At 35.9% G+C, this 12,933-nt stretch overlaps 1 protein-coding gene across 3 annotated transcripts in view; it reads left to right on the top strand.

The window, feature by feature from the left end:
* The window catches only part of cemip2.S (cell migration inducing hyaluronidase 2 S homeolog), a 62,673-nt gene that overhangs the window by 29,885 nt on the left and 19,855 nt on the right, over positions 1-12,933 (top strand). For all 3 annotated transcript variants that reach the window (XM_018243850.2, XM_018243849.2, XM_018243851.2), the window contains 8 exons: positions 50-386; positions 4,584-4,718; positions 6,599-7,160; positions 7,527-7,696; positions 8,157-8,345; positions 8,871-9,040; positions 10,370-10,579; positions 11,162-11,367. In XM_018243850.2, coding sequence (XP_018099339.1) covers positions 62-386; positions 4,584-4,718; positions 6,599-7,160; positions 7,527-7,696; positions 8,157-8,345; positions 8,871-9,040; positions 10,370-10,579; positions 11,162-11,367 — 1,967 coding nt within the window. In that variant the 5' untranslated portion in view covers positions 50-61. The remainder of the gene's footprint in view (positions 1-49; positions 387-4,583; positions 4,719-6,598; positions 7,161-7,526; positions 7,697-8,156; positions 8,346-8,870; positions 9,041-10,369; positions 10,580-11,161; positions 11,368-12,933) is intronic.

Here is a 12,933-nt window from a genome sequence, read left to right as displayed (position 1 = left end):
TTTTTTCAGTAAATGTTAATTTACGTGTCTCTCTTCTGTTTTATTTTAGTGACACGCTGTCATGCAATCAAGTGACTACAGAGGGGGCTCTCCCCTTTTCCTCCCCCCACACAATGGCAGCAACTTCAGATCCCCAGGCTATGTTCCTGGAAGGATAGTTCCTTTACGTCCACCTCCAAAGACTCAAGCAGCAGCCAAATTCAACTCTGCCGGTCAAGAACCACACACAACTTTTGGGTTCTCTGCAAGTGATCAGCTCCATCATGTACATATTATTCGAAGGAGAAGGCACAAAAACACACTTATTTGCTTTGCCGTTTCTAGTGTTACCCTCTTCATCATCCTTGCCATTGTTTTAGGAATATCGTCAAAGTATGCGCCTGATGGTAAGTTCTATACGTGTACTTCTGAGTTACTTCGTTTTGAAGATCTTATCAATGCACTTCGCAGACCATTTCAAGGCATACAAAAATCACTAAAATTACTTGTATTTGTGTGGAATCCTGATACAGGTATGGGATCCGTTATCCGGAAACCTGTTATCCAGAAAGCTCCAAATTACGGAAAGGCCATCTCCCATAGACTCCATTTTAAGGAATTAATTCAAACTTTTATAAAAATTATTTCCTTTTTCTCTGTAATAATAAAACTCGTTCGACTATTTGACCATTTGATAGTCGAAGTACTGTCTCTTTAAAAAAACTTTGACTACCTACTTCGTCAATTTAAACCTACCGAGCTTCAATGTTAGCCTAAGCTTTTTGTAATCGAAGGAAAATTCTTCAATCGATGGATTAAAATCCATAGAATCGTTCCGATATTCGAAGTCGAAGGATTTAACTTTGAGGGTCGAATATCGAGGGTTAATTAACCCTCGATATTCGACCCTTGGTAAATGTGCCCCATGATGTATGAATATCCAGATTACGGAAAGATCCGTTATCCTGATAACCCAGGTGCCGAACATTCTGGATAAGAGCTCCCATACCTGTATCCAGAAAGCTCTTTTTAAATTCCTGTTTTTAAAAACCCTTTGAATCTGTAATAATAAAACAGTATATGTGATCCTAACTTAGCTGCATAAATCCAAAAACAATGCTTTTTGTTATGTGTTTTAATTTTTTTTTAAAAAAGTTTTTTTATCCTTCTCTACCTCTACAATTTTTTGTGCCATGTTGAGTCATAACACACTTAGGGGTTTATTTATCAAAATCTGAAAAGTTCTCACTATTTTTGAAAATCACTCTGACCAAATCCGCACAGACTCCCCCCCCCCCCCCATTTTTCCGAAAATTTCTTGTGTGGGGAAAAACATCAACAAAAAAATGAAAGCGATTTAAAGGAATGACAATGTAATGTATAAAATGTTGCCCTGCACTGGTACAACTTGTGTGTTTATTCAGAAACACTACTATAGTTAATATAAACAAGCTGCTGTGTAGCCATGGGGGCAGCCATTAAACAGAGGATACAGAGTAGATAACAAATAACCTCTGTAGTATACAATGGGATTATCTGCTATCTACTACTGTCCTGTACTTGAATGACGGCCCCCATGGCTTCACAGCAGTTTGTATATTTAAACTATAGTAGTGTTTCTGAAGCAAACACACCAGTTTTACCAGTGCAGAGCAACACTACATTATATTGTCATTCCTTTAAATTGCTTTAATTTTTTTGTATTACTGTTCCTTTAATAGGGCACTAAAAGCACTATATCTGTATATACAGCCATATGCAGTAAAAGATAATCCTCACAGTAGCCCCTTTTAATGATCTTGTACTGGTTTTGCACCCCTCCACTCCATCTTCCATGACTGTAATGAGCAGAATTTCATCCCAACAAAAATTACTGCTGTATTTATTATAAACCAAAAAAGTTTTGGTACTTTAGGGCAAGGTAACTTTAAAACTATAATTTTCTTTTCTTGCTGTAATAGTAGATGTCTACCCTGCAACTTCCCAATTGTTCAGGGATGGCATCCCTGCATCCCATCACCCTGTTGTAGTTAACAACACTTGGAAGGCTGCAGGTTGAAGCAACTTAATCAAATGCACACATTTATGAAAAGCCAGCTGCAATCACTTTGGGGTATTGAAATATGCAGAAGAAAATTATTTGATTATTTTAATTGTCAGGGCTCCTTTTCCAAGAGAAAGCTCCAGTTATGGTTGTTTTCTGTGTGTTCTGCTAATGGAATTTCTTTACTAATGCATTTCCTTGTAGATGTGTTTGTGTAAATACTTCATCTGTAAAACTACAGAACAGCATGAAATATTATAAAGGAAATGCAACACTGAATATTTTCCTGTTATACCTTCATCTGAGGTTAGAGGACCTAAGCAGTGAAATTTTAAGCAGAATATATTTGGAAAAGAGAAGTACCCAGGGAAAGGGCATGGCTAATCAGATCCACATTACAGGTTGCTCTCTTATGGTTCATCGTGTCAGAATACTGTAGATACCTGTCTAAAATGTGTTTAAAATCGATGGAGTTGGTCTGCTTTCAGAGTCTTAAAAAGAAATATGCACCATTTCTTAATTGAAATGTTCAAAATACAATTAATGAATGATCTGTAATTGTCACTTATTGTTTAATAACTTCCTTTAATAGCTGCTTTCATATTCTCATGGAACCATTTAGAAGTAAGTTGATGTATAGAGTTTTTCCGGTTATTCTTGATCATATCCTTGGAATTCCCTTTTGTTGCCAATTGTTGCAGTCATTTCACAGTGATCCCTAATGGAGGGGATTGCTAACACAGGGTAGTAAATATGCAAGTTAAATTCAGTGTGCGAGCATGTCAACACATTCATGCTAGAATCTCTTGCCTTGGTATAATAATGCATTTATAACAAATCTTTTATTTAAAGATCTACCCCTTAAGGGAAAAGGTCCTCACTACAGGTAGATGTAGTCTGAGCACCTGCTACTTACTACATTCAGGCGAAATAACCCTGGGGTACCCCAAACCAACAGTTACAGGGTCACCAAAATTTAGCATGTTGGTAATGTTGTGTCTTTGTACAAGATGTCCGTATCTCTTTATTTCCCAGTACTGTCTAATTTGGGTCATAATTGTCCATGCAGGTCTATATGATGTGATATCACTCAAAGGCAACACATTGCATTGAAATTACTAAAAGATAAAACACATGGAATATATACATTTTTATAACTTGGCATATTTTTTTTCTTTGCAAACAGCAATTCAGTCTACAAGGGTTCATTAACCAACAAGGGAGAACTAATCAGTCACACACAGAATGGAAGGGCTTCATTTACTTAAACCTATTTTATGTGCTCTTCACAAACAAATACCTATAAAAAGCTTAGTTTTGCAGCTCTGACTCGCATAAGCATTGTCTGAAACCACATACATTGTTAGTACTGGAAAATGACGTATTTGCAGTTGCCAGGGAATATTATATACTCTATCAGTATATATAAAGTATTTTTTGGTTTGGTTCTACTGGGCATTGGTCTGTCTTGTATAGTAAATAAGAGAAATGCAGAGAATAATGACATTTTTGGACAGGCAACTTTAGCTATTTACTGTTCAGGTCTCCTGGAGTCAGAAACTCAACCCTTGGGCTGCAAATTTGGAAGAGGTGGCACGTGGGAAAGAGCACATTGACTACGGAGGGTTTCCCTGTACAATATTTGGTGGTCATAATGCCACATCTGCTATAGATATTATGTTCTTTTAGTTTTATAAAATTGGTTAAAACTATTCTTTAATTGGCTGCAAAAATCCAGCAACAAGTAGCAATATAAAGCTACATGGAAATGAAGTTCATTTGTATACTCAATAGTTTGATTCAGATTGTAGTATTGTAAAGCCCCACATACAAAGTTTTGTTATGCTCAGGGCCTTGTAAAATACAGACGTGAAGCAATGTAATGTAGAGATAAGCAAAGAAAACTTTTTTTAAAAATCATTTTAAAGCCTGCATTATGAAAAAGTAGTTTGTGTCATATTACATAATGTTAACATTTCCAACCCAGTTCCCAGAACAACATACAGAATCAATTACATGCAGTAATTCCCAGCTGCCTCATATCGTCCATCAGTTTGTTTACTTGCCATCAGTTGTAGAACTCTGGGTCTGGCTGCAAAGTCAGCATATCGTTTTTTATTGTTAACCCTAATTTCCATTTATGATTTTTTGCATTCTATCACATTTTTTAACGAAAGACAATCATTGTTTATTAAAAATAAATACTGTGTGTATTTGAAGTATACTTGTTGATTCTACTTAAATTAAAGGAGAAGGAAAGTCTGTTTACACTTGGGGATCCCAAATGTTAGGCACTCCCAGGGTTACAGGGATCGTATTGACTTACCTGTAACCCTGGGCTGGTGCTCCTATCAGAAAACTTCACCAGCCCGGGGTTATACCAGTGAGCACCACGGAGCGACTACACATTGACAAGGCCTGTTTCTTAGGTGGCATAAAAATCTGATAAAATCTGGAATATGAATTGAATATAATTTTGAAACACTCTCTAAAAATATTCAGAAAGTTTACCTTGAGTTTATAAAATGTAATAATAATGTTATATTTGTTTTTATTTTAGAAAACTGTCCAGATCAGAATCATGATCTTACCAACTGGAATCCTGGACACGATGCAACAAAGAAAGTGATCATTAAAGAGCATTTTCGCTTGCAGTCAGATGCAACAGTGCACTCTATAACTATACAAGACGGGGGTGCGTGTTTATGGTTATTTGTCTATAGCTTTACCTTTTTCACTTAGTCAGATGCAACAGTGCACTCTATAACCATATAAGACGGGAGGCGCGAGTTTGTTATTTGTCTATAGCTTTAGTTGCAGTAGTTGAATGTGTATTGGGAGAACTTTGATAGATGTTATTACAAATGGGTGTACTCATAACAACCAATAAGGCATTTTAAGTACTACATTTATAACGTTTGTGTCATTTCTAGAAACCCATAGTAACAAATAAGCAGAATGTGTCTACCAGACTTTGTTGTGTTCATTATCCAATTGGTTGCTACAAAACTTAATTGAACGTCATGTTTCATCCACTATACATTTGCAAAACAAAAATGGCTGATCCTAAGAGAAGGATAAATCCATGCACATTACCTGGCCCTGTGTTTTTACATTGTATTAGTGATTTAGTATTGATGCAATTGCATAAAAATAACAAAAACAGGGTTATGGTTATTAACATTGGTAAGCTGCCATACCATGTCAGGGTAAGACCATTTGGTGGGAGCAAAAGGAAAGAGAAGGGAGCACTCACGGACCTTGTGAATCTTCTTCCTGCTGTGTTAACACGTGAGAAAACGCTCCCGACACATACAGCCTTCAAGTAAATATATTGAACACGGAGCAGTCATTAAAGTCCATATTTTATTTATTCTTTATTAAAAAGATGAGCAGGACATGTATCCCAAGGCACAGTTGACTTATAATTAGATGCAATTAGGCATAAAAAATGTGATAAATCAATTAATGCAGATATCTAATAAATTCATTCATCATATCCCAAAAGAAGGTCCTTTTTGTTTGTTTCCATACTCATTTACTTGGTTTACAGGTACATATAAAAACCACTGCTGGCAACATCATATGATATTAAGATTAATAGAAACATGTCAGTTCACATTCGCGATTGAGTCCACCATAAGTATCTATTGTTTTAAGTTGATACATCCAGTACACCTCCATCCTGGACAGGATCTTATCTCGGTCTCCTTGTATCACATTATATTTGAGTTTGTCAATTATCTGAAAGGTTACTCTTGAATCACCATTATGCTGTTCTACAATATGTTTGGCAATACCCGATTTTTTTGTCTCCTCTCTCGGCAGCCGATAGATGTTCCAGGAACCTGACTCCTGCACCACGTGTGGTCTTGTCCACATACTGCACACCACAAGTGCAGGTGGCCAGGTAGATGATTCACTTGGAACAGCAATTAAAATATTGTTTCTTAAAAGTCTCCCCAGTGTGTTTTAATTACTAATTAATGACTGCTGGTGCTCCGTGTTCAATATAAGCCCATATGGTGGTCCTGACTATTTATGTCCAGTCATATTTCATAGTCCCATCCCTGCATGATAGCTTTTTTGGGGAAGTGTATCCTGACCAAAGCATTGGCTTCACAGGCTTATCCTCCCCCACTGTAACTTGGACCAGGGAATGTGCAGTAATCTCTTTTGTATAACTGTAAACATGTGCAAGAAGTGTTTTTATTAGTTTTAAATTAAACTATTTATAAAACTGCAATCAGAAAATTATTTTAAAGATTGCTTGCACTGGCATCTTAAATTTGTTGTAACATATTTTCAAAAATTTTCTTTGTCTGTACAGTTGGTCAGAATTGAAGTGCTTTTTGTGTAATTTTCATATAATGTGCTTTTTTTGAGAATTTGATAAAAAATGAAATAATAAGAATACTTGTATTTATATCAGCAGGCAGATATATTTAAAAGATGCATAGGGGATATGTTGTTCCAATAATCTACCATCTGAAATCTTCCTCTCCCCTCACTCTTGTCATTGTTTCCACTCCATCGAGTATTTTTAATTTACTTATAGGTCTCTCTTTCTTGCAGGGCTACTAGTTTTTGAAGACAATGCAAATGGCTCTAAAAATATTACTTTAAGAACTCGTTTTATCCTGATAAAGGATGGTGGTGCACTCCATATTGGAGCAGAGAAATGCCATTATAAATCCAAAGCAAATATTATCTTATATGGTAAATCAGATGAAGGTGATGATGTGCCAGTTTTTGGCAGGAAGTTCATTGGTGTATCAGCTGGTGGAACACTGGAATTGCACGGATCTAGCAAATTATCTTGGACATTGTTAACAAAGTCCTTAGATTCCTTAGGTCTTAAATCTGGATCTTACAGTTTTGAACGTTCTTTTGTCAGAGGTATGAATGTTCGAGTCATTGATCAAGATACTGCCCAAGTACTAGAATCAGAAAGATTTGATACATACGTATATCAAAATGAGAGCAAGAGGTTCCAAGAATATCTTAAAGCTCTGAAGCCTGGTCGAATTGTTGCTATTGCTGTAGGCGACTCTGTTGAGAAAAATTTATTGGATGAAACACGTCTGACAATTCAAAATCTTCTTGGGAGCAAGCTTGTAAAAGGATTAAGCTATAGGTAAAAGTAATTTAGCAGTTTTATATTTGCTTTTCCCTTTAATTCAAAACTTGCCATGGTTTCTCGTCTGACTTTTACTGTTTTGGAATTCAATCAGATTTGAGACATTTTGAATTTTGATCTGTCTGACTATTCGTTCCTAATGTAAATCTATAACATTGCATGTTGATGTTGATGCATGTTGGAATACAAAGAACACTATCCTCATTGCAGTCTGCAGGATATATACCCATTTCATATGTGTGTTCATAGTTGTGTCTGTATGTAAATTAAATAAATGTAACTGTTTTCAGACCTTTAAATGCTTGTTATTGTTCATAGTGATGTGGTAGACATACAGTATTAACATCTTGGATTTTATTTCAGGCAAACTTGGGCTTTTGTTGGTATGATTGGCGGAGGCAATGATTCCTATAGTGAATCAGTTAGAGACTATGAAAATCATAGCTCCGGGGGGAAAGCATTAGCAGTGAAAGAATTCACCACAGTGGATGGTCAGAGGTTTGCTGTGAAAGCATACAGTGAATGGAAAGAAGGTAGGCGTTTTGATTTGATGCAGTTGTTTCCCATTAACCAATATCACTTCATGTAACTTTGCATAATAGGTCAGAGCTGGTCCCATGCAGCTAATTTTATAATTTTTTATATTGGTTAATTTTCAATACTGCCAGAAGCCAAATTTTTTAACTGTCATGTAAACTTCAATACACCCAAACTTCAATTCCCACTAATGGGAAGAAACTGTTCTTAAAGACTTTCTTTAGAATAAATATAGTACAAGAATTTAATGTATAATTTATTATTATTTTGGCTTTAATCACAACTCAAAAATTTCTCTTTTTTTTCTGTCTTTAATACAATAAATACTTTGGCAGTAAATGAGAATTTTAGTTTCTTTACTTTGCACTTGGCATCCGTAGCTCATTTTTTTCATTGCATGATCCTTCTAACTTGGCCAGCCTCACAGATATAATTTGTCCCAATCTTTTTGTTCAGGCAAGCCAATTTTCGGTTTCCAAGTGGAGGCTGTGGGTGGTGTTGTATTGGATCTCTTGGAAGATGTTAGCTCCTGGCAACTAGGAGACCAGATTGTTGTTTCAAGTACTGACTATTCAATGTACCAGGCTGAGGAATTTACTCTCCTCCCATGCCCGGAGTGCAACAAGTATCAGGTTAAAGTAAAAGGTACAGTATAACTGAATTTACATCTTTGTGTTTGTGATGATGATGCATGTTCAGATGCACGGTTTTTATTTTTCTTTGTTTTTACTATAGAAGTTCTAAAGCCATGGCAAAACCTATTCTGATTGCATTTTAATTTATAGAATGTACAGAAAGTTTTAGAATATGAGTTAAAGGGACAAAAAAATGTCATAATAAGATCAAAACATTGATTTTAATGGGTTCCTGCTTATTTTATTTTTTTTGAGTATCATCATTAGTTTTGTAATAATAAGTTGTGGTGTGCTGTTCTTTACTAAGATAACACGTCTGAGAAATGTATTAGGCATTATATATTGGTGGGACCCCTGTTCTGGCATCATGCCTGTGTCCATTTCTGCAGCTGGGTTCTATGCACATGCTGAGTGGAGTAAAGGTACCAACACTATATTATTGCTATATTTAAAACTGCATTTTTTGTTTTTCCTTTTATTTTGCAGTTCCTTCACAAAATGTTTAATATATAATGTCTTTACTGTCTGTCAATAGAAAAGCCTCTTTATTTCCACATGGGAGAGATCACAGATGGGTTGGACATGAGGGCTGAGGTTGGAGACCTTACAAGGAATATTGTAATACAAGGAGAAACCGAGAACACCTGCTATGGAGATAACCAGTGCCAGTTCTTCAGCTATGACACATTTGGGGGGCACATCAAGGTTTGGCAAATTTCTTTCTAGCAGCAGTGCTTTTAATTAAAAATATACGTGTTCCTGTATTTTAAATAACTCTGAATGCTGTGAAAGTGGTATATTGTGCCAACAAATTAGGCAATGTTTCGGGCCAACACCCTTTCTCCTGGCCCAAAACGATGCCTAGTTTGTTGGCGCAATAAACCACTTTCACAGGATTCGGAGTGCTGCAGCGTGTTTCTTGAGTTATACATAGGTCCCTGGCAGGGGACCAGCAGCTTGCACCCGACGCTACAACAATAGTTGAGTTATAGTTGAGCATCACCCACATTTGATTGTACCTGTAATTTAAATAGTTATTAGTGCTTGGAAATTTAAAGTTTTGGATATCATACTTATGCTTTAGGTGGAACAGACTTAAAGAGGTTGTAAATCAACATTTACATTTTACCAAATGTAAGAAAATATAAGATTAAGTAACTTTCCAGAAGAACCCAGTACATTTATTATACATGCTCAATGATTTTAAAGTTATTTTTGGTATAATTGCTACTGAAAACTATATCTCTGTTTCCTACCATACTCCTTGCTGCTGGTTCTGGCTTTTGAAACTATGTAACAGAAGCTTTTACAGACCTTCTGAAGAAGCGTCAGAGATATTGAGGCTTAAAGGGTTTTCAAGTTTTATTATTGCAGAAACCAACAATGCAGAAAGACACAGACAAATACTACTTTCAGCGCCAATTTTTATTTGACGTGTATTGGAAATTTGCTTAGAATTACATAGTCTTTGATTAGGCAAGATTTATTTTAGGTTTATATCCCGTTTAATAATGCATTATGGAAACCTAATTAACAGCCAGTAGTCTGTTCAGCATTTTGTGTACAGTAATAATTGTGAACAAAATAAAACACATTTTATTGACATTTGAAATGTTATTCTACACTGGGCTGCATTTCTGTGCTTCCTACTTGTCATTCCTTTTTTTCTTACTCGTGCCTTCTGAAAAATGAGTCCTAAAATTCTACAATTCATTCTTTATATGTCAGGCAAGCGGAAGGGCAATTTGAGTATCCTGTGCAATAAGAAAAACAGCAAAAGCTTCATAGCAATTATGCTTCATTACAAATCTAAACTAGAGGATCTGAAGCACAGCAATTTTGAGAAAACCTTGCCTTTACTAGCCAGTTGCATTTCATTTAGGCTATTACAAACTTTGTTTGTCATAGCAAGTATTATAATTGGTTAATTCTGTTAAGCATAAAATATATCTACAGGAATACTACGGGGGGGTTCTAATATATTTTGACTTTATCAGTTCTGTTGCAGAATTGTAATCCGTTCCATTTTTGTAGATTTTAAGGAATTTCACTTCTCTACATATGTCTAATGTGGAACTGAAGAAAATGGGCCAGCAGTTAATGGGACGTTACCCTCTTCACTTTCACCTCTGTGGAGATGTAGATGAAGTAGGAGGCTACAGCTCAGATACCTACGTAGATGGGCTGTCTATTCATCACTGCTTTTCTAGATGTATTACTGTCCACGCTACTAGCGGCTTGCTTGTGAGTATTTTAATTCGTTATTAAAAGCAACATTGTTTTCATAAGAAATTCCTGCATATGACAGTGTCCTTTGATTATCTAAGTTTTCTATTGAGATTGTCTCACAAACACTTGAACAAATATTCAGAAGCGTGAAATAATTTTAGAAGAAATTCCAAGAAGAGTTAATTTCCTGAAACCCAGGCCAGTTGTTAAATGGGGTATAAAGTACATCTGAAGTAACTTACCAGCATATGAGCTGAATAGTTTGTCAGCAGGAGAGACAGAATGGCAAGAAAGGTGAGGTATGAAAACATGAGGATGTTTGAGTGGGAGGTGATGAAAAACAAAATATAAACTTAGGGTAAGAATTGGTGATGATACAGCAGGAAAAAGAAAATACCATATTTGGCTTGTGTGTTTGCACTTTAATGGTGAAATGCTTAACAGGAATACAACTTTATTTGTATTCCTTCAGGGTTTTGAGCAAAAAAGTGCATAAAGCATGATTGAGTTCAATAGTTATAAAGCACATCCCCATTTTTACTTTCTGCAACATTAATATCCTTATGTAATAGCTTTTATAAACCTCTGTTCTTGCAGATTAAGGACACCATTGGCTATGACACCCTAGGGCACTGTTTCTTTTTGGAAGATGGCATTGAACAAAGAAACACTATGTTTCACAACCTTGGACTCGTTACCAAACCAGGCACTTTATTACCAACAGACCGAAATAACAGGATGTGTGTGAGCATTCGGGACAAAGTCTACGGGAACTACACTCCTAACCCAGCCACTGACTGCATGTAAGTGTCTCACAATAAGTTCACCTTCACTGAGGTTTAAGTATAGAGACTGTGCTCTCTTTTAGAGTTATTGAGTTGTTTAGATATCACTCACTGTCATGGAGAGACAACAGTTTGAACTCTATAATTCCTTACATTGTATCACCAGACCTGATGAGAAATAGTAAAAGCTTTAAAAGTGGTAGTTCCACAACAGTTGAGTACCAAAGCTACATGTTCCAGGCTTATAAATCATCTTTTGGACACTTTGCAAATACAGTATGAACATTTTTTTCAAAACATAATATTCCTGTTTCTTAGAAATATGCAGAACCAAGCCTTTTGTCAGCTTTGCCTGGTGCTTTGGTTCCGACCTTTTCATATTCTTCCAAGAAAAGTGTTTTTGGCCTTGAATTTCTTTCCAGGTTAATTCAGCATTTTCTTAGGATCACATTTCTTTCTAGTCATCTGAACATTTAATGCGGTTGGAAACATAGAGTTCTCAAAGTCAGGCAGTATTTTTCTTTTCAAATTGACTTATCTCCTCGTATCCCTTGTCCTGTATTTTCCATTTGAATTCTCCATTTCTGTAGCAATCGGCATACAGTATGCACATGATTCCGAAGCTCTGCTTGGGCAGAAACCTATTCATGCTTTACTTAATCAATAACTGTACTGGAAAAAGATTATACTTTAGAGTGCTCACCTGCATTAATAAAACAGGTTATTTTTTTTAGCAGGGAGATCATAGTGTTGCCTAAGTTACAATTGTTGCATGTGACACTGGGTGGCATTATTTATCAAAATCCGAATTTAAAATAAAGCTCGAAACTAGAATCCACGTTTGGACGTTATTTATTATTATAAAAGCCCGAATTTTGGGGATTTTTGCCGAAATGTCAGAAATAGACAGATTTTCGGGCTAATTCCAACACAGTTTTGCACTTTTTCCATCCTTAAGGTTTAATAATTGACGAAAAATTCAAGGGTTTTTTTCACTAAAATTCGGATTTTATAGTAAAAAAAAAACATAGAATTTTTGGAGTTTTTGCCATTCGGACTTTAATAAATAACCCCCTGTATGTTCTACCTGGGCACTGTATGTTCCTTGAGAGGTCACTCCCCAGTGCAATTGTCTGCTTGTGAATCTTCTATTTTCCTATAATCTTGGTTTTTGTTATTTCTTGCCCCAAACAAAGTGAGGCTGAAGCTGCTCCATGTTTGGTCCTTGCGAGGTATATTAGATTACCAGTAAATAGATAACCGAAGTGTATTACGCAAGGGGAATTATCTCTGCTCTAATAATCTAATTATCTCACTTGCACAAAAAAAAATACATTTATTTGTGATTTAAACCACAGGCAAAAAGTATGTCCAGCTCAAATCCTGTTCACTGAACTCATGTTAAAAAGCATATTAAAATCCATCAGTCCAATGTGTTGCTGGACTGTTAGGCACAACCAAGATAAGTTTTTTATCTCTTACATATAACTGATAAGCAACAATTGTCTAAGACTTTAGCAGCATTTGCAGCAAGATTGTGGAAAAATATTTTTATGTTGGAGACTGGACTCAGTGAGTCATGCA

This window comes from Xenopus laevis, chromosome 1S, assembly GCF_017654675.1.
Source record: "Xenopus laevis strain J_2021 chromosome 1S, Xenopus_laevis_v10.1, whole genome shotgun sequence".
Classification (NCBI taxonomy): domain Eukaryota; kingdom Metazoa; phylum Chordata; class Amphibia; order Anura; family Pipidae; genus Xenopus; species Xenopus laevis.
The sequence above is the reverse complement of the archived record's forward strand: the minus strand, read 5'-3'. Positions and strand labels throughout refer to the sequence as shown.